Here is a 25,406-nt window from a genome sequence, read left to right on the forward strand (position 1 = left end):
AACAGTCACACACACACACACACACACACACACACATGCTGAGAGAGTACTGTTAGCTGGGCTGGTATAATATTTAACCTGATGTTCTGTTTCAGGATGAGAGTGTAATTTATTATCCGTAATAATGGGAAGTGACCCCATTTCCAGTCAAATGAGCGAGGCGGGGGAGAGGTGTTATTATAAGTCATCATGTCGTCATTTTCTATTGTAATGCGTGTCACAGGTCATAGTACACCGCTCTGCTACAGGGGAAACCAGCCTGAGCGGTGGAGGATAACGTTCCCCTGCCGTATGGTCATATAATCTGATACACCACTGTGAAAATACTCAATGCTGCATTCAGAATCTGATTTAGAGATATAGGTATGCTGTATTGAAATGTCTAAAATCAGCTAGGTCTTTGTTATTTTGAGCTGTGTACTTCCATTATTCTAGATGTTTCCAGCAATGGTCAACCCAGACAAATCCTCAATTTAACTCAAGGCAACACTGCATTTGATTTGGTCGCCCAGCGCTGTTTTAGGCATAGGGAAGTCGGCGAATGAGACAAAACTTAACCTGAATAAATTCATCAACAGTGGTGTTTTTTTTTTTTTTTCCTTCCAGTTTGGTCATTAAACATTTCTCAGTCCCTCTGAAGACTGTGGTTGTTTTGTCTTCCTCAAGAGCGTAACATCAGAGGTTATTCAGAGAATGGAGAGTCTCTGCGTGATTCGCTTCTCTTTGATAGAAAGTTTCTGGTACAAATTGTGAACTTTTAAAAGCCTTATTAGATAATTATGCAATGCAGTAAACGCCTCAAAGAACGGGTTTCAATTCATAATGAGTCCTGAATACAAAATGACACCTACTCTCACCAGATGATTGACAGAGCAAAATTAAAAACACAAGAGAGAACTCAAATTCTGGGTCGATGAGTCACTTTTCTTCAGACAGGACCCGCCGTATCTACTCAATACAAAAATAATGATGGTGTTTTTTTCCACTCGCATCTGCTTTTGTGTTGATGAGCAGCAAGTGGCAAGCTGCCTCACAATGACTGTCATCGTTGCACAGTAATGATTTTTAAATAGAAGGGGGGGGGGGGGTCTTTCCACAAGGGCAACAAGTGGGAACTGTGCTGACTCACTTGCAGTCTCGGCGCGTGACGGCGGAGGCCTGGAAGTGGAACGCTGATTGATATGATGAGGATGCAATTAGCCCAGAGCAAGATTAGAGGAGCCTCTTATCATTCGAAGCACCACTTGCGTTTCGTGTGTGTGTGTGTGTGTGTGTGTGTGTGCACGCCTGTTATCCGAAGAGACACAGTCGAACATGTTTGGATTGTCAACCAGTCAGTCAGAGAGATTGGAGTGTGGTATGCGCTGGTATTCATCAAAGTGTGCGTGCGCCCCCTTTTCATGTTCTGTTTGAACTGCTGCCATACATCTGACATGACCTGTACTCTCGGATTGCCACATCTGAGCGCAAACACACACATATACGCACACACAGATATCTACAGATTCCCTTTTTTTTCCCTGACAATCTGTTTTTTTTTTTTTTCTGTTCTTTCCGACAGATGAAAGAGAAGACGTTCAGAAGAAGACTTTCACAAAATGGGTAAACTCACAGTTGGCTAAGGTAAGACAGCTTCCTGTTTCCTTTCTTATTGCTCGCCATGTCCTCTGTGCCCTGTCTAAGCTCGCCACCGTCTCCAACTGGACCCTCTGATCACATTCTGCAGTAGCTTCCTCTCGCTCTTAGTGTCTTGTTTTGCCAAAGCAAGTTTTCAGCTAGAGGTATTGTAAGCAGAGGTGGAGAGAGACAAAGAGACACAACCCTGTCTCCCTAAAAATTAAACTAATTTGCAGCAGCTAGTTCATTTTGTAGGGAGCATAATGCCGACCGGATTATGTTTTTCTATTTACATAATGAGAAAATGTTGTTAATTAACATATCTCGAAAGTTGCTTACATTTGTTTTCCTACATTTACAGCTTTTTCCGATGCACTATAATTCAACATTTGGATGGTTATATGTGGGCGCTAGCAGCACTTACATTAGAGAAAGGTCACATACTTGGTCTGGTATTATAAAAGGTCAACAGTGACCTGAAGAACAAGTAATGTGTTGTTTTTGTGAAATATGATCAAAACAACAATCTTTCCCTAAATGTAAAAGTGGACTCAAGATGTCTAGTGTCAAAGTCTGAGAAATGTCTTAAGCTTCGGTTAGCAAAGCATAAATGCCAAAGTTATACCTTTGAAAATATTTTCCTGTAATCACATTTTGGACCAGCACAAACTTTTAACAGTCTAGTGTGTAGGATTTAATGGCATCTAGTGGTGAGATTGCAGATTGCAACCAACAGAATGCTCGTTGACTCACACTCCTAAACTAAAAAACTGATGTTTGTTTGATTTGTCGAAGAAGTCGTTTTTATTTTTTTATTACCAAATGTCCAAGAAGATCCGTTACAGTAAAATATTTAGTCCAGAACGCAGTAATCTAGAGATTAATGATGTGGAAATAGTGGCAAACTGTGTTTACGGATGATTCCTCATGCTTCTATTTGTCAAAAAACGTACTATTTGAAAGTGAAATGCTATCAATCTGCAATACCGAGATACCTAAGATGGCTGCCAACCTCTGTACTCGTGATTGATGCCTAGTTTGACCAGTTAGGACCCTATATGCCCGCCCTGTACCCTGCGACAGCCGCTTGTTCCATCCCCTCACTTCTGTGCCACTTATAGGCCTTACAGATGATGTAGCTAATGAGATTTCAAATCCGTGGTATATAATTTAAGCCAGATGGGTTAATGCCGATGGTTCAGGTTATTGGAGCATTCAGGCGATAAGCTTAGAATCTTTTTTTTTTTTTTCTTTTTAAGTTTGATATCCACATTGGCTCTCAGGTATCTCTTCGTTGTCTGTCAGCCTAATATTTTCTCTGTGTCCTGAGTGCCTCCCCCGTTTTGTTGTCATCTATTCCCTCCTCTTATTTTTTTAAAGGAAACGAACAGGAAGAAAGGATTTGTTGTTGTTGTTGTTTTAGAACGCTGGCAGCGTCTTCCACCTCCTTTCATCTCGGGCTTTTTTCCCCATCGTCTCTGAGAGTCACGGACAATTTCGGAGGCATTCAGACACACAAACACACACAAACACACACACAAAGGTTATTCTCTGTAAAGGTAAAGCTGGGATAAAGAAACACTCTAAGCAGGAACATTTTCAGGTTTCCATTCTTATTGTGATATTCGTGCTGAATTTGGGATATCTTAAGAAAGATGTTCCTTAAAAGCAGTCGCCCATTGTCGTCTGGTGCACTTTGCTGTCCTGTAATTCAGTTATTCGCCCGCCCCACTGGGACTGAATCACTTGTTTTGAATTTAATTCTAATTACATTCCTGTGTTTACGTGTGTGTGTTTATTTTATGGTGTCTGTGTGTGTGAGTGTGTGTGTGTGTGTGTGTGTGTATTTGTGCGTGCCATCACATCACTTCTTTTCCCATTTTCAAAGTTGATTACCAGGGTGCTAGAGGTGTGCCGTTGCCATGGTGACAGAGACTTAGGTGAGTGTGTGAGTGTTTGTGTGTGTGTGTGTGTGTGCGTGCGTGCATACAGTGTTTGTGTGCATGTTGGTGCTCATTTGTGTGAATAAAGCCGTTGAAACAGAGTCTGATCCCAGCCGGCTGATTAAAGCCAGGAGCAGGACAGACGGGACGGAGAGAGAGACCTTCTCTTCTCTTCTCTTCTCTTCTCTTCTCTTCTCTTCTCTTCTCTTCTCTTCTCTTCTCTTCTCTTCTCTTCTCTTCTCTTCTCTCCCTAGACTTCTCTTTCTCCTCTCATATCCCCATCTTACTTTCTCTCTTCCTCCTTACATTCGATATTCTTCCACCTTGCTGTCCTCTCTCCCTTTCCTTTTCCCTTTTTTCCTCTCTTTGTCTGTCCACTTCCTTCCTTGCTTTCCTTGCTTATTTTTCCATTCCTTTTCCTTCCTTTTCTCCTTGTCCCCTCCTCTTAGGTCCTTTCCTTTCCATTCTTTTCCTTTTCACTTTTCTGTTTTCCATTTCTTTAGTTCTTCTTCCCTCCTTTTCTCTCCACCCCATTCCACTTATGTTACCTTGCTTTACCTTTACCTTTATTTTCCTTTCCATTCATGCATTTTCCCTCCCTCCCTCCCTCTCTCCTCTCCTTCACTGTTTCCTGTATTCCTCACCTATCTTATCCTTCCCTTTGCCTCTTTCCTCTCTCAACTCATCTCCTCCTTTCTTACATGCCCTTCTCTCCTCCCTTCCTGTTCCCTTTTCCATCCTGTCCTCCTTTTCTCGCCATTTTATAAATTCTATTTACCATCCCTCCCTCTTGTTTGTCTTACCTTCCCCTCCCGTATTCTCCCCTTCTCTCCTCTGCTCTCCTCTCCTGTCCAGCCGGCGAGCCTGATCCTCTCTAACCATGACTAAGAGAGTGAGGAAGGAGGGACAATATTTGGAGATTTGTGCTGAGGCGATATGTAGGAAGAGAGTGATAGAGATAGGCAGCAGAGGAAGAGAGAGATCCCCTCATCCATCCAGACTCACCGGAGCATAATGAGTACCCCATCCGAGATAGATGAGTCCGTCCCACACACACACACACATTTACACATATATACACAGGCCTCAGGAGAGTAGGGAGAAAGCAGATGGGAGATGGTGTAATAAAAATAAAAAGGAGAGAGGAGATGGGGAGAGAAGGAGACGAGGAAACAAGGAATGAACGAGAGGCGCGATAGAAAATGAGTGAGGGGGAAACAAAAGTTCAGACAGGGACCGGCGGCGGTAGCAAACGAGTCGCGGCGGGAGATGGACGACGCGGTGACGGCAGGCGTGAGAAATATGGAGAATAAAGCCGGAGAGATGCCTGGCAGTGAGGCGGCGTCGTGTCTGATTTCAGTGTGATTTGCTACTCAACAAACCATAAAAAGAGGCACTTCAGGAATATATGAGGATCTGTCACCGGGGCAGGAAGCTGAGCTGTTTTTTTTCTTGTTTACCAACCACAGCTGGTACTTTATTCACAAGGATCAACAGCTGATTCCATTCCAGTGTGGAGGCACTGCAATATGTGAGCTGTAATTAACTTTTCTGGCTCTTAGGTCTTTAATAAATGCTGTATCTTCTTATGTCTTAGTTAGGTGTTTCCTACATTTCCCAGAATGCCCTCCAGTAACCGGCAGGGTTTCTATTAACGTGTTTGAGAGTGGGAAGTTTAGAGGATTAGACTGGGTAATGTAGGCTCCATGTTTTGAAAAGGAGGAAGAATGCATTGACTTTTTTCCCCCCTTTTAAGTTGAGAATGGACAAATAAATCCACCTCAGACAGCCAGAAATGGAGGAAAATGGATGGAAAAAGCAGAGGGGAGGGCACAGGGGACGGTGTTAATTTCACACACTGGCTGTCACTGTTTGCTCAGGACCTCAAAAATAAGCAGAATAACTCTGATAGGAGAGGAGGGAAGAGAGCGCATGGGACAACAATGAGAAACAAAAAATGAAAAGGAGATGAGAGGATTAGAAGCGTGGATAAAACCTTGAAAAGGGAGGAGAGTATAATTTTCCTCTCTGAGCAGTGCTGGGTGCCTTGTTATGCTTATGATACAAGTTTAATGGATCAGTATCTGCATTAAGTGATGTGTCTGCACTGCATGGCTGTTGTTCGACATCATCTGTGCTAAGTTTTGGGCCTTGTAATAGGCAGAAAGAGTGAAGTCAAGGCCAGTTTTTGCTAAGCTACTGTTACATTCTCAAGAAAGACAAATCCAGCAAGATCTAACAGTAAAGTCTCCAGATATCAGAAGGTGTTTCAGCTTCTTATCCACTCAATAAGTTGAGGGAGAAAAAAAGACCACATCTGAGAAGTTTGGTCCCATTAAACTTGAATGGCTCCAGAGAAGTTAGTTCAATAAAACGCTGTGAATCTGATGAAAGTAACTCAGACACAGATGTCAGAAGGGGTGACGTGAATTGATGTGCAGGCTAATGAGCTACATGGATATGAGTGTTTGTGGCAAGATGGAGCTTTTGGTTTCATTTATGCCTTTGTCATTTCAAGTCCGTCATCATAATGAAGGCCAGCGTCAGTCTTTTGTGAGTGAACCCATGCAAGCGTTTCAGAGTGAAGTGTCCCGTGGGGATGTCATGGTGAGGAATTTCCCCAGGGGCTGATAAACCTGTGACAACACCGTTAGTAAGAGGGCTTATTTTGATCTTACATTACTTACTCTTGCATTATAGCAAATACTGTGTTAAAATAATCCTACTCTATCCAGGAAATTTAATAAACCATCAACCTAGCGCAGCATTTACTGTAAAGCAATATCATTCAGAGGGTTTCTCTCTGCTGGCCTTTCCTGACTGTGGAGGAATTTCTCCTAACCAGGACCGAATTAAGCTGTGAAAATTCGGAGCCGTCACACTGTTACAGCAGCTGAGTGATCCTTTCCCAAGTCAAAACTAATCTCGACCTGCTCGTGGAGCAGCGCGAGTGAAGTGAGGCTGAGTGGGCTGCTTGTTCTGCCGACTGAGAGGTTCATAACTTGCTAGGTGCTGTGAATTTAAAGGTCATTGTTGAGGTTTTTACAGAATGCCGAGCTTGCTGTGTGGAGTTCGGAAAGGTGAGTGTGCCTTTTTTCATAGAGGGATTTAGGGTTTCTGATTCTGGCTCATTGACCAACTTATGTGTGCCTGTTTTAAAGCTGGTTCACTGCCAGCTGTGTTTTTGATTGGCTTTTGGCAAACCGCAGTGAAAGAATTGCAGCATTTACTGCACAATAAAATCTGAAACCACGCACCTGTGAGCAGCTTTGTTAGTGAGTTGTTTCTGTGATTGATGCCGAAGAAACTTTAATTCATGAAACCCCCGCATGCAATAGTTAGGCTTATTGAGTGGTTGATTTGGGTTCTGTCACTGTCAGTGCCTTTTTCTTCTGAAGTGGAGCCCAGCTGATTAAATCTAACACATTGTCTGCAGAAAGAAAAGTAAACAGCTGGCCTGTTTGCATATATCACAGGAGGATTCAACTCATGTAAAATCCTAAAGGTCCTTAAAATGTTCTCTCTTAAACAACTTCTAACTCTGAGCGAGTCCTATGTTAGCACAAACATTCTGAGAAAGTTTCCATGTTAGTGATTTTCAGTTTATTTGTGTTTGCTCTTCTAATTGCTGCTTCGAGGTCGGCGTGGCTCATCTGGAAGAAGGTGATGTCACAGATGTAAATGTGCCAGTCATACCATAGTTAATCCTTGATTCAAAGTGTGGCAACAGTTGGTAGATTGTGTGTTTTTGCTGCTGTCAGTCAGATTGAATAAAACTACACCCACACAGTCCTGACAAAGTAGAAGAGCGTAGATTAGAAGAGTGTTTTTTTTCTCAGTACTTCACCAAAAAGAAAAAAAAAGTTTTCATGGTCTTGACTACATTATATCTTTTCTTTTCTCTAGTTTTACTCCATTTACAATTGGTAACACATTCAGATTGAATCAAGAAGTAAGTTTATGCAGGGACATCTGTTATCAAGTACTTCATACTTTTTTTAAAACCTGTTACTATTTATTGTATGAATTTTCCCGTTTGTGTTTGTGTGTGTGCATGTTTTTGCTATTTGATCGTCCCACTGCAGATGAAAGCTCTTTGAATTGAATTTGCTTTCACCTCTTTTGTGTCTTGTGATAATAATTTAATCAGGAAACACTCAATGTGTGTAAATTTAACAGTGTTTGAACCTGAAACATGATCAATTATGAGCCGAGGTTTGATTTAAATGCAGCACAAATGTGGAACACAATTCCGATTTTCCTGCACTGCTCGGATGTGAATATTTAGGAGCTCTGCTGGTGCATCAAGACAACAGTTAGCGGAGAGTTATTCCACAGCTCAACCACTGCACAGGAGGAGGTTGCAGCAAGATGGTGGATTTAAAAGCTCAGACAATGGAGAAAACACTGTGGAAATGCAATATTTATGTTGCTTTTCTGCATTTATCTGAGGCAGGTTACAGTTTCCTCATCACTCCACACAGATCTGATGCCTTTTTCGTAAATGTGCAAACATTTGAGTGGAATACACACCGTGGGGCACGAAAACGGCAAAGGCAGGGAAAGCTTTATTTAGCCGGACAAAAACACATCAGCAAAGGCAAAAGTATCAATAAATTAGTACCTAATCTGGACCCTTTGACCTCAATGAGGTCAACTAAACAGTAACGGAACAGATGTATGATCTAATCTACTAATCTAGAACTAAACTACTTGTCAAATCAATTCTCACAGAATTGGGGAAACAGGGGAAAAACAAGCCCTGACTGGACAGATTCATTACATTACATTTATTTTGAAAAAGTCTAACTGTAACACACAGTTGTTTTCTGTATATACAGCCACCCGCTCAATAGAAATGTGTCCACACAAAAATTCAGTGAGCCATGTGATGGTGCATTGCAGGGTTTGATTACCATCAAGGGGAGGTGCGTTCTGACGTAGGTATGAGCCACCAGGGTGAAATCAAAGTAAACTACACTAACACTCTGGTGTTTTTCAGCTTATCTGACCAGAGTTCACTTTCACAGTCACCGCCCCATTCCTCCTTATATTAATGATCATACAGCATATAAATACACATGTTAAGGCATCGGTCAGAATCATATCGCCCTCGGTCCTCAGATTAGCTCCGACTTTACATAAATTCACATTCTGTTGGTCAGCTTACCTGTGCTGAACAATGGAGGCCCCTAAAGTCAACCGTGTGTCTGGAGTTGACATCATCATTTGCTCTGCTGATCCATGTCTACACTTCAGCCCGCGAACTTTAAATCTAAATGCTAATTGAGGTTGTACTGCATGTAATGGTTTGAGTTTTCGTAGTGGAAGTAAGTGCTGCGGACCAGCACTGCCATCAGATTTTGCTTTGTTTTTTTATACAACATGAGCTCAGAAACCACGATTCAGCTGCCACGCTGAAATAGTGTGCAGACGGGTTGTCCTTTATTTTAACTCACATTTTTATCCTTGCTAATGGCTTATCTCAACAATTATTGAATTCATTTGCACAATATTTGGTACAGCTTGTTCCCCTTAGGAAGAATTATATTACTTTAAATTGTATTAGCATTTAATTTAACACCATTATCATGATAACACTTTTCCTGTGTTTACCAATATGCAAATATTATCATGCTAACACGCTAAACCAACATGGTAAACATTGTCGTCCTACCCTTAACCTGGGGATGGACGGTTGGATTAAACAAGTAGGACATTCATTCAGGGGATTGCTGTTCTAGTACAGTGTAAAACCAGAGGTTGGTGAGTTCTTTTAACTTAGTAATGTCTAATATACATCAGATACAGAAGAATACATAAGTTACTTACATAAAACCTGTTGTAAATTAAATTACAGAAGTAATAAAGTGATTTTAACTCAAACAATGGTGAAACTAAACCTTAACAAATAGTTGGGACTGTAGGACGAAGGTCTCGTCATTTGGGAGAGGCTGGTTATTGACCAATGATATTAATTATCGATTAATTTGCTGATTATTTTTCACAATTTCCTTGTTTAGTGACATCTTCAAATAGCTGTTTTCATCCAGCCTACAGTCCAAAACTCAAAGATTCTTCATTTACTGTCAGAAATTGACAAGAAAGCAGAAGTTCTGACATTAAAGGAGCTGGACCCAGAAAGCATTTGACATTTATGCTTGATAAGTGACTCATCTGAAGCCTGAATCCTGAACTGAAAACAGCTGAGTTTCAGTCATCACACACTTAAAGAATACCTTGAATTGTTCAAAAAATAAACCATTATAATGATAATAGCACATTAAACTCCATCAACACTCCAGTGATGTCAACTCACAGCCTTAGATGTAAACCGTTCCCTCGGGTCTGTGATACAGCGTCCCTGACAGCAACTTTCAACGCTGTAGTAATCGAACAATCTTTGTCTTTTTAGTGGAAAAAAAACAATCAAATAACCAAAAAACAACTTGTGGAAATAACCGTGACTGAAAGACAATTTTTATGATCGCCTCTGTGGCTAAGTGGAATCCCACATAGAATCCCATGTAAGGATGACTACTTATGAAACATTATCTTTCCATTGAGGTTGTTATTCACACTGTTGAACACCGATCAAATGAGACCCACTTATATCTTACTGGTTTAATTCTACTTTCTAGTTTTTTTGTATTTATAAGCTAAGCAGAGTTGATACAAAACATGCCCTCCAGCAAAATTCTCTAATGGTAATTTAAACAATCCTATATTAGACATCTTCTTGCTTTTGTACGAGGACAATATATATGATAATGTAAATATATTCTTATTGTTTATTTCACCTTGAGGTGTTTCTTTTGGACAGTCATGCACGCATGCACATTTTTCTTCCTGTTGGAAGCAGTTTTTTTCCCCTCATCGGTGGCACAAATCAATTAGCTTCACTTCTTTAGTTTCACCTTCTATTTGTTCTAATTGTCTCAGAACTGAAGAGAGTCTAACCACCTCAAGGTAAGATTTTAAAGGCTTCATATTATGGATGACATGTTCCTTTTAGTTGCACAACAAAAGCAAGAAAACGATGCTTGAAATCTTGCGATTTAGCCGTGAGTCACCTAATCTGGAAAATATGCAATTGGAGGCGACAAGAGCATCTGAAACCTGTTGAACTGTGATCTGAGGGACGCACAGAAAACGCTGTGATAAATGTTGCTGCTTAAAGTCATGTAGAAATGTGCCTGGAGACAACAATTAGCAATATCCTTGACTGGAAAATCCCTGTGTATGTGTGTGTTTTCCTCGGCGTGAGTGCGAGTCTGTCTGCACTTGTGGCTCACTGAGAGAGACTGTGAAACGCTCAGAGATGTGAATTAAATAGATATGTTTCACAGCTTCCTGCCTGTGAAATCGCTGATAGCATTCTGCAGTGCAGCTGACCTCTGTAGATCATCTCAGTTTACATCTTGTCAGAAGGAACTTTAAAGTTGTCTCATTTGTTTTCTTTGGGGGTTTTTTTATGGTTAGAAAGCTGTTGTGTAAAGATTCTGTGGTACTAGATAAACAGCCCTCCATCCCATTTGCCTGCTTGTTCATACGTCCCAGAGGTAGATGAAAGCTAGGGTGCAGAAAATAACCACCTCTTGTTTTTCGATATTTTTTCCGTTGGAAGAATACATTTAGCTTGCCTCCAGTCTACGCTTACATATACACTTCTGTGTTCTTGGCCGGAAACGAGGTTGTCTCAAAACAATGTGAGTGTGCTGATGTTTTCTGCAGGAGATTTAACGACCTCAAGGTAGTCGAGTTTTTCAAAAGGCTGAGGTCAGGCTGCCAAAAGAGGAAAACAAGATGTACAAGAAAGAAATGTCTTTGTTTGCGGTACCATCAAAATGTCAAATTGATTAGTATTTATTTTAAAATACATCATCTCCCTCTTCTCAACATTGAAGAGCCACAATTTATCAAAATGCTGACATTGTTCGAAGTTTAAGTCAACAAACAGTTGCAGCATAAATATATGGGTTGACACTACTAGGCACTAAAACTACTTGGCTTGGTTCAGACACTATACACAGTGATGTTTAGGGACAACTACTTGGTTAAGATAAGGCTCTAAACTACTTGGTTAGGTTTAGGCCTTAAAACACTTGCTTAGGTTAGAAAATGATCATGTTATTGCTAACCATGCTCTGTCACCACAAACACAGGTGTAAAATTTTAATTATCCAGCTGATGATAGGCAGCTGTCTTGGCTAGCTGTGACACCACCACCATCACCTTCTAGTCCTGAAAGTCAGCTCATATCCATGTACTGTGAATGTGATATGACGTTGTATTAACATTGTACTGCAGAACCCTCAATTACCAGCATTTTCTTCCGGCGACTGTCCCATTGCACACTATGGATTAAGGCACAGATGTGATGGCATACAGTTGATTGCTTTGAATTAGTAGTGACTTAAGCCAGTATATCAATCAGCATTTAAGATGAAGATTCTGATTGGTGTAAATTAACAAATTACCTTTCAAATGAAATTCTTTGACATTCACTTAAAACCTTACAAAGATCATATCCATCACAGTCGATGGGTTGGTGAGCCATTTGTTATACACAATCCGTCAAGTAGGCTACAGTACACGGCGCCCAATAGAATACGCCAGTGTCTTAATTATATTTTCCTCAGAGGCCGGCTAATTCTCCTATCCTGGAATACTGCCTGGCCTTGGGTTAGCTGTTGTTTCAATTAGCTTGTGACAATTTAATTAAATGTTATTTTAATTTGATTAAATACAGACCCTGGGGGCTTTTTAGGGCCCAAGTGCCTGGACTTAAACTTTGCAATGTCTATAACGCTGTAATTCGTCTCTGTTATGCTAATACATATTAATTCAGTGAGACAGCTGATGTTTTTCTGTCACTAGCGTGAGTCACAGCACTCATCCATTCATATGCCACTGGCTCCTGCCAGCAAAAACAAGACAGTACAATGAATGTGTCACGTCGCCTGTTATCTCAGACACTTCCAGAGTGAAAATACGTGGTCGGTAGTAAAGCTTAAAAGAGATGCAATTCGCTGTTGGCTGTTTACCAAATCACCAAAATGCAAGGTTGTCTTTCTTTAAACTGTCTGCTGTCCTCAGATCAGACCGTGCAGCTGGCGTGCCATCTTTTGTGGCATCTATCCTCTTTGTAATGAAGTCCCCCAGTTGAGGAATTTAATTGGGGAAATTCAATTACAGAAGCTGACACATCTAGTTCTGATTTGTTTTCATAGCTGATGGTGGGTTTGTGTCTGACATGGTGGCATTTTACATTTTTGTAGAAGCAATAACGATAAAATAAATGTTGATGAATTAAAATGAACTAATAATGAGGACAGGAGTCTCTCAATTTTTGACACACAGACATGAGACATCAGCAGAACAATCTTAACAGTGATGGCAGAAGGATGTTCATCCGTAAATCTGTTCAGAAATCACAGAGAGGTTGAGTTTCTTGTAACAAAATCGTATTTTTTCTTCTATTTTAAAGTAATCCTCTTGATTGTTGCCACTGCAATGCAAACAGGAGCTACTGGTGTCCAAAGCAGCATGGCTTCCCGGGATGTGATGTCTCACCTCTGTGTGATAAATGCTGATCAGCTGAAGACACTCTTTCACATTGTTACACACTCTACCCCATGCTGCCGCTACTCTTCTGGATAGTTGTTTTTCAGTGCAATATCACAATATCAGCTTGTATAACCAGAACAAATTTTTGTAATATCGTGAGTTGAATTTCATCAAAGCTTTATCTCTTATGGATTATGGTTTGAGGGGAGGAGAGTTTTTCTTTATTATTCTTGATGTTCTGTCATGCTTGCTTTGCGTTTTATATATCTTGATGATTCTTATAATGGCTAGGTGTCCCATATGTGTTGCTTTACATCTGCACTATGATAAAATTATGCAGACTTTTCATCCAGTGAGTAGATTTTAGGGAAAGAGACCAAAACTTTTCATAAACTTTCAGTGTTGTGTGGTACAGTAAAAGTAAAGTAAACCAACAAATCTCACAGTATTGTTTTATTAATTTAGGTTCATAGTTTTGTGTTTATTTTTCATATTTTGTAACAACTTCCAGTTTAGATCCTATCCACTTCCAGTATAAATCTGAATCCCCATATTGTGAAGTAAACAGATACAGATGGTAGCTTATTGTCACACCCCTTCTAAACCCAACAGCCTGTCCAAAAGCATCTCTAGATGCACTTTGGACAGCCTACACATTTTTTAGTAGGTCTCTTGATTGTTATTTTCATGTTTTTGTTTTTAAAGCTGCCATATGTGATAACAAACAGAATCTCTTTAGGGGTTTAGTCTTTTGGTAAAAATAAAAAGAACAATTTGAAAATCATTTTGGGCTCCAGGACATTTTTTATGAGTGTGTTTCACTCTTCTCTGCCACCTCATAAGATAGAATTATAAAGAAAAAAAAAAGTGGCATATTCATAAATAATGAATAACTGTTAGTCACAGACCTATATTGTATATTTGAATATGTTATGCTATCTCGTGAGATAGATGTGTCAGGAGAGAAGGACAGGAAGCCATCAGACAGCAGATTTCCCCTAAAAAAACAAGAAAACTATAAAAATGTACGTAACATTATTTAGGAAAATTTATTGTACAATAAAAAAATAGACTGTTTGACTCTGTGAAAGCAAGAGTCTAGTTTCAAAGAAGTAAAACCTGCTGGTCCCCACCAGTGGCGCCCCCTAAAGGCTGTGGTCCTCACTGATGAAGTTGTTGGCATCCCACACCAGCAACACTCCTACAGATCTTTGCTAGCAGCCCACATAAAACGAGGAACTGTGCCTTGAGTGGTGTGGATACTTTTAGTTTAATTATATAGGATGACAAACAAGAATTTGCTGCACAAGTGTTTTGCAGTAGCTCGCGGCTGGTACATGTGGGTGATGATTGTCAGGACGCTACAAAAAGCAGCTATACTTACTTGGCCTAAACTGTAATCTACTGCAGAGTTGATAGTCAAGTGCAGGCTACCCTCGCTTACACAAGCAGTGGAATAAATGAATAAACTTTATCCCCCCACGTCTGTCTGTCACATTCCAGACTACATGTCCTTATCACAGATGTAATATTTTATTTTCTTCATTCATAGAAATTTAAATGGTAACCTTGCAGTGACACAATCCTTTAAAGGTGAAAAAAGACCAACTGTCCTTGGCTTGAAGGGCACAAAAGGATTCATCTGTGTGTCTGAAGAGAGGTTGTGGAAATATTATGATACTAACACATACACACACGCAGAAATGAGTCAGAGGTGTAAGTTTGGCATTCTGGTCACATGCTGGTGGAGGTGATTGTACTCGTAGCCATCACTGTTTGCTGAAAATGAAAAGGAGCTTGTGTGTGTGAGGGTTTATACCGATCAGTTCTGCCCTAGACACACCATAGTCAGTCAATGGAGTAGTGGTGGTGTGTGTTTGTATTTATGTGTGGATGTAAATCCCAGTTTGTGTTGGAAGGAGATGAAAAGATACATTTGTGCTAAAACAAATCAGGGCTGAGTGCGCTTCAGGAGCAGCCTGTGATTTCACACTTATTTGTTGGCAGATGAAGGGAACAGGCTGCCCTTCATGTTACCCCAAATACTACAGTCTCAGTGTTTCGGTACATCAAGAAGGGTTTATTTTTATTGTTTATTCATTTCAGGAACAATCAGCACTCACAGCAACAGACTGTAAGGTGAGCTACAGTGGCTTGAACACGTCAGCGTCACTAATCTCATGTGTTATTTGCAAATAGCATGTGACGATAAGGTTGGTTATCAAACTAGCACGTGGCAGAACAGATAGCAAAACATCATAGTAATAAAATCTGGATGAAACAAAGGCACGAATTAGGATCTCTGCACCAGCCATGGACAGGACACTTTGTGGCATAAGTAAAGGAAAAAAAAGGGCTGGGACCACTCAAGTAACTTCTATGTGTGTGTATGCGATAGCCAGGCCAGAAGCCAACAAAATTGTGCTTTTCAAAATAATGGTAGAACAGCTCAACATTAAGAACAGTATGTAAATAACTAACACACACTGTGCAGTTGGTAAAGTGTCCAATGTTTTGTCCTATCTTGTTCCAGGAGGAAATTATGGAAGTTTTTTTGTTTGTTTTGTTTTGTTTTGTTTTTTTTAACAAAAAGCAATATTTGTTAAAAGGATTTATTGCCAGAGGGGGTGCTCCAGCATCTACAATTTAAATTTTTAATCAACTGTGAATAATTCCTCCATTTGCATTAGATATTTAATTGTGTGAAATATCAAGCAATTTCAGTATTCATGCTGGTAAAGCAGACTTCATTTTGTCATTTTCACTGGAGACGCACGACACAATCCCAGCATGGCCACAGTTTAATAGAGGCATTCCTTATTTTATAGGATTGAATGTGTTTCAGGGGTTTGCAGCAGCAGCAGCTGTGGTTTGTTCTCAACAAAGAAAAGAAAACCTTGGTATAAATCAGTCAATCCCTCATGTGTACTGCGTAGAACACATTTTCAACTGTAGATCCAAAGAAATAGATGTCACAGTTCAGCCTAAGGACATAAAATGGATATAAAAACATTATTCAGATATGAACCGCTTCTGGATTTTTTTTTTTTGGTGGTAAAACTTGATTTACCCAATGTCAGACAAACGTCACGCCACTTCTTCTAAGAGCCATAACTCTGGCTGATAAGAACAGACAAGATCAGAACTGTGCAAGGTTAAACATGTTAAAAAATAATACAAAACGGAGCTTTCTATTACTGAAGATCTGGCTCCGGGTCGTCATCAGAATCAGACTTTTTTGTTATTTACGTGATTGTTTTATGTAGAGTGACAAGGACAGGCTTTAGGCTTTCACTTTCCACTAGAAGCTATGAACATTTTAGGAGCACCTAAATCATCATGCAAGACTTAATACTACTTTTGCCAAGTTCATTCTTAATCACTTCTGAATAAGACTATGGGTTTTAACAGATTTGTTGGGATGCTTACAAATGTTTCTTTTTTTTTACCAGTGATTCAACATGACATGACCCTGATGAATTAAAGTTAGGGACTGTCTCAAAAGTAACAATTAAAGTAGAAAGGGCACCAGCTGCATGCGGTTGGGCACCAGCATGGAAACTTGTGATAAATGTATACCCAAGAGTGCACTCAACCATGTTTTGTCTGCTGGAAGGGCACCCTCGAGGGCACTTTACCACATTTCATCCATTATAGGGACTGCGTTTTCCAAATCCATCCATCACAATCAATCGCAATTGCTACACCACACTTGATCATTTTCCTGCTCAGACCAAACCACACACAGTCCTACAAAGCAGAAATTGGTGCCAAACATGGGTCTTTGGATTGGTGTAATGTAGCAGTCTCGTGTCAGAGGGCTGCGACTTCACTGATGTCAATGCCACTGAGTTATATTGTTCACATAGCAGGTCATATGTCAAGGTCCTCCTGTGCAACTCCCCGGTCCAGCTCATCGTGTTTAATAGTATTTGAGAGTCTTTGGATCGAAGGACACCAGAAAATGCTGCCGTCTGCTCTGTTCAAAGATCCATGAAATCAGCGTGACCAAAAAGAAAACATTTGGATTTGATTAGCTGTGAAATCAATAAAACAACTACTCTCGATCAAGTCTTTTCTGAGCCAGCGGCAACCTCGTCTCAGTGTGCGCACGCTCCTGACGATTGTTCAGCCATAAGTACAGACCGGTTTCTGAGGGTTCAAGTGGTTCCTCTGAGAGCTGCAATTAAGGGAACATCAATTCTGCCCAGAGAACTGTTTTTTTATTGTTGGAGTGTGCTAGAAAAATGAAGGAGGGCGTCGCTGAACGGACAAGAGAGAGATTTTTTTGTAACAGGTGTGAGTGGGCAGGAAGGAGAAAGAGCCTGTGTTTGTTTACGAGTGTGTTCTGTTTTCCCAGCGTGGCGATATTAAAATGTGCATATGCTTCTTATTTGGCCGCGTTTCCCCCGTTCTTTTATCTGCGATCATCTGTGGTTTCTTCGCTTATCACCTACGCCCACGCGCAGTCAACCAGCCATTCAAGTAATACGTCTTCTCCCAACACACACGCACACGGTGTGGAGAATGACTCAATAACAGTGGGTCTCAGGATGATGCCGAGAGGCGTAGGTCGAGGGCAGAGAGGGATGGAAAAAAAGAGGCAGAGGGAGAAAAATACGAGACGAGAGTGTGTGTGGGAGAGAGAGAGAGAGAGAGAGAGAGAGAGCAGAGGAAGACGAGGAAAATGTGAGAAAATGAGACGCTGATAGGAAGAGGTCGTTTCTCAGAAGATTGATAACTGAATTTCTTTATTGTAGAAAAGTGATTTTTTACACTTTTCTCTCCTATATTGTGTTTATTTCTTCAGTTCTGGCTCATTTTCTACTATTTTCTTTTTCCGCTTCTTTTCTGTCTCACTGCCAGGCGTTAATGCATTTTAGATGCAGGAGTGGGGGACATGGCAGGATTGTTGTAATAATGCATGATCGATGCAAGTGGAGATATTTCTGCCACAGTAACGAGGACGGTAATAATGCGGGAAAGATTCATGATGTCATTTGTACATGATGCTTCAGGAAAAAACACACAAAGAAGAGCTTTTGGTTAAAGAAGCCTGTCTCCACTTGCTTAGTTGGTGTCTGTGTCCTTGCCCCTCTCCTGTCTTCACCAATTCCTCTCATACTTTCTCATAATTATGTACCTCAGTGGGCTTTTTACCCATTTTTCAAATAATATCATTGCGCTGCTTACCATGCTAAATCAAGTGTTGCTTTAAAATTACACCAGATTAGCTGATCTTAAATCTGTTATGACACCTCTAATAAGCTGTGTGCATGTGAAGGTCATTTGCAATATCCACGTTAAATTGAGGTAATTGATCAGATTCAAGTTAAGAGCCGCGGCCCTGCGGAGGCTGCTGAGGTGAAAATGTGTGTGTGAGAGAATAATGGGAGAATAAAAGTTTTGCATAGAGTGATTCTTCAGCAACATTTGTTTAAATCTGTCATCTCGGGCAGTGATGCCAGATTGGCCGGGTTAGGCTACTTTTTATGTAATTGTGTGGGTAGAAAATGATTTGGGCGGATAATTGTGGCGGTTTCAGCTACTTTTTGTACCGTTTTGGCGTCTTCCACCAGCAAAAAGTCAGGCTATATTAGTTGACTAGGCTCAGTTTGACACATTAGTAACGGATAACCTATTCATGACTGATTCCTCTGAACTTACTGTCATACTAAAGCCCTGTAATAAAAGTCTTGCGAAAGCTTACATCTGAAATAAAAAAAACACTATACATTTTACTGAAGCTCCCTGCCATTTTGGGTGTAAAATCAACCTAAAATGTATATTTTACGCGCTGAAGAAGAACCACAATTCCACCTTCCTGGCTGCCGTGAAGGCTCAGAGAAGACTGTCACTGTATTCAGCCCGTAGCATTTTCCATGTGAAGTAACTGCGAGCTTGTAATCCCAGACTTATCGGCACTGATAAAGAGCAACCTCTTGGGTATTAGCTGCTATCTTCACATTTAACGCAGGGCTGGTTTTGTGATTACTCAAGAGATGTCTCACTATACTCCCAGAAACTCTGATGTGGGCGTTGGCAAATGAAGAGCCGAGTCTCCCGTGCGAGGCCTGCACCTTTGACATTTACACGGAACAATTAAATTGACCTGATATCACCTCCTGCAGTTGTTGCTCTCATTCGAGGCTTGGCTGTTTCTTTGCAGAAAAATGATCCGACACGCTCGCAGACTGCAGAAATCTGTTCATCGCAGAACGTTCCACATTATATATTTCATTTTGATATCCTTGGTTAAATTGATCGCGCGCGTATCTTTGTTTTAGACTGGGAAACCGCCCGTGGAGGATCTGTTCTCAGACCTGTGTGATGGACGACGCCTGCTGGAGCTGCTGGAGGGGCTGTCAGGACACGAGCTGGTATGAATGCACACACACACATATGCACAAACACGGGGGCATGCTGTATAAACAGGCACAAACACACACATATCCGCATACAGAGAGGACAAACCTGATGCCAGAGTCATGCCAGACTTTAAACTCTCTGTCATCAGAAGACAGTTTGGAGACAAAGATCGGGTGCAGATGGTCCGATGTCTGGACAGTTTTCTTTAAAGGAAACAGTGGTCCACTAGGCATGGTTTGACCTGATAGATTGTTATTTTACATTTGCAGCTAGGCAGGCAGGCAGTATGAATAATGGAACCACTTGGAAACCAACGTTGCCAAAGTGCTACCCCAAAAGGGCCTTTTACCTGAGGCGTGAATCACAAAAACTCATGAAATGGTATTAAAACAACACAAATTTTCTAAATAATTGGTTAATAATGAGTTCTATCTGCCGTTAAATCCCATATTCAGCACCTTGAACGGCTGCTGCTAAAGGCTGATTAACCTTTATTGTAACTGAACACGTAATTATTTCAAATTAGCTTCAGTTATCAGCCTCGTTAACCAGAATCATGCAGTCAGGTCGAGTCCCATTTACCTGAGCAGAGGGTGGAAAGTAAAAAGCACAGTACAGATGTATTTGAGATCGGCTCTGTTTTAGAGATTGTGGGTTCTGGGTATACAGAGATATCTTGCATGTGACCGGTGGTAGAAGGGGTGGTTGAGTTATCTAAAACAATGGTATAGGGGTACATGAGACAGCAATATAGTTGGAAACAAATAACATAAGGTGTACACAATGTTTTGCCCCACAGCCCCGTTTTGCATCACTGCTTTATGTCCCATATCCCGCACTGTAAATGCTGCATTAACCTCAGCTTAACCTTAAACTAACCGTTTTCCCAACCTTAATGCTGAAATCATTATTTGAGGAAAGAATAACGGGAGACTGAAGTGCCAAAGTGCCGAGATTAAAAAAAAAAACCTAAACATATCCGTCCGTCCCCACACACACACCAAACACCAAACACCGGCACATCCCACAGTCTTAATCAAACTTCCACTCCCACCTTGTTTTCTTGTCTCCCCTCCAGCTCTTCTTCACCTCCTCCACTCTGTCTGTTTCGCTGGAACCTCTCCCTCTCTCTTCCTTTTCTGCCGTTCTGTTTTTTTCACTCTTTTTCCTCTCTCTCCGTCTTTCCACCACCTGTCTCTCCCCACTTTGTACCTTGTGGAGAGACATTATCATCTGTGTCCTTTGTTTGATTCTATCGCCTACTTGTAATGGCACACACACACACACAAATGCCCACTTTTATTGTAATGTGGCTGTTTGTAGCGCTCATGGATGCCCCTGAGCAAGGTCTGTTTATGCCTCAGTAATCTCCTCTGTCTGGTTTTATGTGTGTGTGTAGGTGAGGTTGGAGAGAGGATTCACGCGTGTTCACTCGCTCAACAATGTCAACCGCGCTCTGCAGATCTTGCAGAAGAACAATGTGAGTACGTGTGCACGCCGATGCACATTTTCCCTTTTGTCCTGATGTGATTATGTGTGTGAGTTAAATATATGGATTCATTAATAAACATTAAACAAAGCGCCGGTCGGGCAACACAAGTGCTTGAATTAAACTGCCTTCCAGGTTTCCCTACATCTCCTCTCAAACTTTGTTCCCGTGTACCTCGTCTCTTTCACAGTGTGTTTACTTTCCTGTCTAAGAAAAACATATATCTTTTATGTTATTGTCTCACTTCTGTGTACATGTTTGTTTGGCTGGTTCTTTTACTACAGTTCTTCTTTTATCTTGCTTCTCCTCTGACTGGTTCTGCATTTTTTCTCCATCCTCTAATGTATCACCTCCATTCCATACATAGGAAGAAGTTACTTTAGTCCAGATAAGTATTTAAATATGGTTTTTAAAACTGTGTTGAAGAGGATGCCAAGATATGTTAGTCATGTGCCTCCATAAGGTTTAGCAAATGATAGTCAGGGCAGTGGTTTCTAGCCCGGGTTTCAGGACCTGCCAAAGGACCTGAATATAAGGAGGTCACAAGAAGATGAAAGAAATGTGACACAAAAACGTATTCATTATCACGTTGATATCTTGACTAAAAGGAATGCTTTAGGCCTATCCAACTCCCTTTTGCTGGTTAAAGTGTGCAACATGTTTGCAAAGCAAGGCACAAGGTACAAAGGAGTTGTATTCAGACTCTTGATTACTCATTGGTGTGTTTAACATGAATTAAACCAGTCACAGTGTCTCCCATCCCCTTTAAGAAACAGGTGGGCCAGGACCTGGCACACTGCTATTTAAGCAGTGACTATCGTCTTTGTTGAGGGACAGGTACTCTGTTTGACTGCTAATGAGCATATGCACAAACATATAACTGAGTTGAAGGTTTGCTGATGCTTGTCCCTATATATATAAAGAATATGCAGTCTGTGGATCTGGTGGGCCTGATCATGAAAATGGTGATTGTTACACAAATTAAGAAGCCATCCTCCTGAAAAATCATATTCTCCATCAGAGATTATTTCTGATGCTTAACATTTAATTCTGTTCCCTCTAGAAAGTTTCCTCTGTCCTATCAACTTTATAGATATTGCTTTTAGTTTTGCTGCTTAATTGTGCCAAAATATTTGCTGCAGTGATGCATGAAAATGTAAAAAAAAAAAAAAAAAAGATTATATGTGCATTGTGGACCCACCAATGTAGGCGCGTCTCGCTATCTGAATGTATCAAAAGTGGTTTTGGTAAAAGAGAAGAAAGAGAAACTCATCATTACATTTATCACTTTTACTATCAGGCCTGTGCACATAGCATCAACATGTAGAGGGATCTAAATATCAACAGGCCTGGCGTACAGTTGCTAAGGTCCACATGAAGTGTAAAACCTGTAAAACAAGTAACAAGACACTGCTTCATTTCAAGGGTAGGATCCACGGAGTATGAGAACGTGGAGGCACTGGCTTGTATGTTGTAAAATAAACCATTATTAAGATGTGCCTGTCTGTTGTCTCCTCCTCCAGGTTGAATTGGTGAATATCGGAGCGGCAGACATCGTTGATGGGAATCACAAACTGATTCTCGGGCTCATCTGGAGCATCATTCTCCACTGGCAGGTGTGTGTGTGTCTGTGTGTGTGTCCGTGTGTGTGTGTGTGTGTGTGCGTGCGTGCACATGCGTGCGTTTGGCTTTGTTGGTGTTTGTGGGCAATACAAATTATATATTATATCAAGTTCTGCTATTCTTTTCAGCAAATCCTCACTGTGCTCTGGAGAAAGTGGTTTCTGTTCTGACTGAATGCTTTTCTATCAACTTTGACCTTAATGAGTATTCACTGGGTAACACAAAACCCCGGTAAAACAGGAAAATAGAGGTGTGCAGCGTCCCTGAACTAGAAATTGTATGTTTCCATCTTACTATGTAATTACACTGTATTCGGTGGAACCCATTTAGAGTGCCACACAAAGTTTTATAGTGAGGCTAAACAAGCTGCAATGAGTAAAACTACAGCGCTTGTGATGATGAGGTGATCAAATACACAGCTTTCTCACCGGGAAGCATCACTTTAACAGCTGAAATTGCCTTTTGTCTTTGACGCACAAACTGAATCTGCCACAACATAGGCGGCTTATATACAGCTTGCTGGATGTTGGTATTGCTTCCTGCAATACTCAATTTCATTTCAGGTCACAGGAACAAAATGCTGCACATTATTCTTCTGTGTCCGTCTGAATCTTTTTCTCTGTGATATTTGGAATGTGCACTGTTTCCTGGATTGTAGCTGTCAAGGTGAAGGTGGTGGTTGGATTGCACGGAACTCAAAAGGAAAAATAATTATAGAATGCTGCAAGACAAGAAAAGAAAAGTTTCCCTGTGAGGCAGGAAAACACATTGGTGCCTCAAGGTAACAAAAATGTTCTATAGGGGGGAAAAAAATCAAGTTTTCTCATTCACTGACACATCAGTAACTTTCCAATCACCTCCAAAGCATCTATCTATCTATCCTAATAATAAATACCACTTTATTATTTGACTGTGGGTTTCATATTCAATTGATTCACTAAAACACCTGGAATATTTTCTTATTAGTTTCTTATTTGTTTAAAATGCATGTTTTAAGCTCTCATAACTCATTGATAACGACTCTTTTCGATTGGGGATCCAATTTTCAGGTTTGATCACAGATGGCAGGTTGTATTTACCTCAAACAAGCAACTAGTATGAGATGTTGCTTGAGTTATTAGAGTTGACCAAGTAGAGCTGATGGCAGAGGAATCAAAAGGGAACCTTGATAACGTTAATGTGGGAAAAAGCCTTGGTCACCACACTGAGAAGCTGGAGGTGTGCAACCTGTCGCCTGCTGCTTTTCACCTAACAGCCCCTTTCTTGTTTAATTCACTCCCACAGACTGTATGAAATGACTTGCTGGCATTTCCTGGGATTGACCTACTTCAAAATAAGTGTTTCGCAAGTTAAATGCTTTTAACGTGAAGCAGCAGCAGGAGTGGGAAATATTTGTTTTTTGTTGAATACAGGACCCTACAGATCGTCTTATTAGTCATTGGGGAAATATTGAGACTGTAGTTACATTTGTTGGAACATCATGTTTTATATTTAAATTTTTTTTTCATCTTTTAATATTACATTTGCAGCTTAAGTGACAACAGTAATAAACAGCTTTGGTGATTTCGTGTGTCTGTAATGCCTCCAGTTATCTAACAGGAAGTGACTGTCACAGCAAGTCTGTAGGTGTTTGTTGATTAGGCCCAGATAGTGATATACCTAAAATATTACATTTTGGATCAAACATCTTTTAAATCTGAAATAAATGTTGATCTCCAGCCATATCATTTAATCAATATTGTAAATTTTGATCGCATTTTTAGTGTGATAAAGAATCTTGTATTCTCCTGATCTTATTTATTTATAACCAGAAAACCTAAGCGAGCACAGGTGAGATACCCGACATCGTAACTCTGGAGAGAAAGTACATCCAGCAGCCGCATTAATGCGAGTGCAAAAACAGTGCAAGGTGCTCCAAAGTTTTCCTTTAATGTTCTTTTTTTTTTTTTTTCTTGATGTCTCGTTCCCTCCCGGTCTTTTTTTTCCTCTTCCCGCCGCCTTTCATCTTTCTGCCAATTTATAGAAAAACATTCTTCCTCCGCCCTCCTCTGTTGGCTACCTCTCCCCCTTAATCTGTACTTAAAGTTCAAAATCTGTGTCATGATGGACTCCAGCTTCACGTGGAGCCAAGTTTTAATGGCTTAAATTAAAATATGGTTTAATTGTATTTCATTCCTCATTAAGTTGGATGGAGGCTAATGTCTCAATCACACTAGTTTCGGCATAGACTTAATGACGCGATTAATAGCAAAACACAATTTTATAATGAGGTGTTTGTGTGTGTGTGTGTGTGTGTGTGTGTGTGTGTGGCATGATCGTGGATAGCATATGTGTGCGTGTATGTGTTGCGTATGTAGCGCGTGTGAATGAGACAAAAGTGTCAAAGGCTGCTACGCCCTGGAGGTTACCGTTTGCTTGTGTGTGGGCACGTATGCCAGTCTGTGAGTACTTCTGTGTGTGTGTGTGTGTGTCATTGTGAGTTTGAGTGTGTGTCTACAGCAGTCTTTGTCAAAGCGCCCCTCCAATTAAAGTGGAAATGCATGCAGTGACCTACTCCCAAATGAGTCCCTTTTTACCCGGCAGGCCACATTCTATGAGGAATCGCTAACAAACCTGTGTGCGTGTGTGGGTGTGTGCGTGTGTGTGCGTGCGTGTGTGTGTGTGTGTGTTTGTGTGTGTGTGTGTGTGTCCTTGCTGGGAATTCACCTCAGCACCAAATTACAGCGAACTCTATTAATAGGTTTAGTTGCAGATCTTGTGTTAGTGTGTACCTTTGAGTGTGCAACAGCACAAAT

The 25,406-nt window shown here is 40.7% G+C and overlaps 1 protein-coding gene across 15 annotated transcripts in view; it reads left to right on the forward strand.

The window, feature by feature from the left end:
- dmd (dystrophin) overlaps positions 1-25,406 on the forward strand; it is a 282,422-nt gene that overhangs the window by 83,419 nt on the left and 173,597 nt on the right. For all 15 annotated transcript variants that reach the window (XM_037091716.1, XM_037091705.1, XM_037091714.1 and 12 more), the window contains exons 3-6: positions 1,562-1,623; positions 19,418-19,510; positions 20,899-20,979; positions 22,512-22,604. In XM_037091716.1, coding sequence (XP_036947611.1) covers positions 1,562-1,623; positions 19,418-19,510; positions 20,899-20,979; positions 22,512-22,604 — 329 coding nt within the window. The remainder of the gene's footprint in view (positions 1-1,561; positions 1,624-19,417; positions 19,511-20,898; positions 20,980-22,511; positions 22,605-25,406) is intronic.

Source organism: Acanthopagrus latus, chromosome 24 (genome assembly GCF_904848185.1).
Source record: "Acanthopagrus latus isolate v.2019 chromosome 24, fAcaLat1.1, whole genome shotgun sequence".
In the NCBI taxonomy this organism is placed as follows: Eukaryota; Metazoa; Chordata; class Actinopteri; order Spariformes; family Sparidae; genus Acanthopagrus; species Acanthopagrus latus.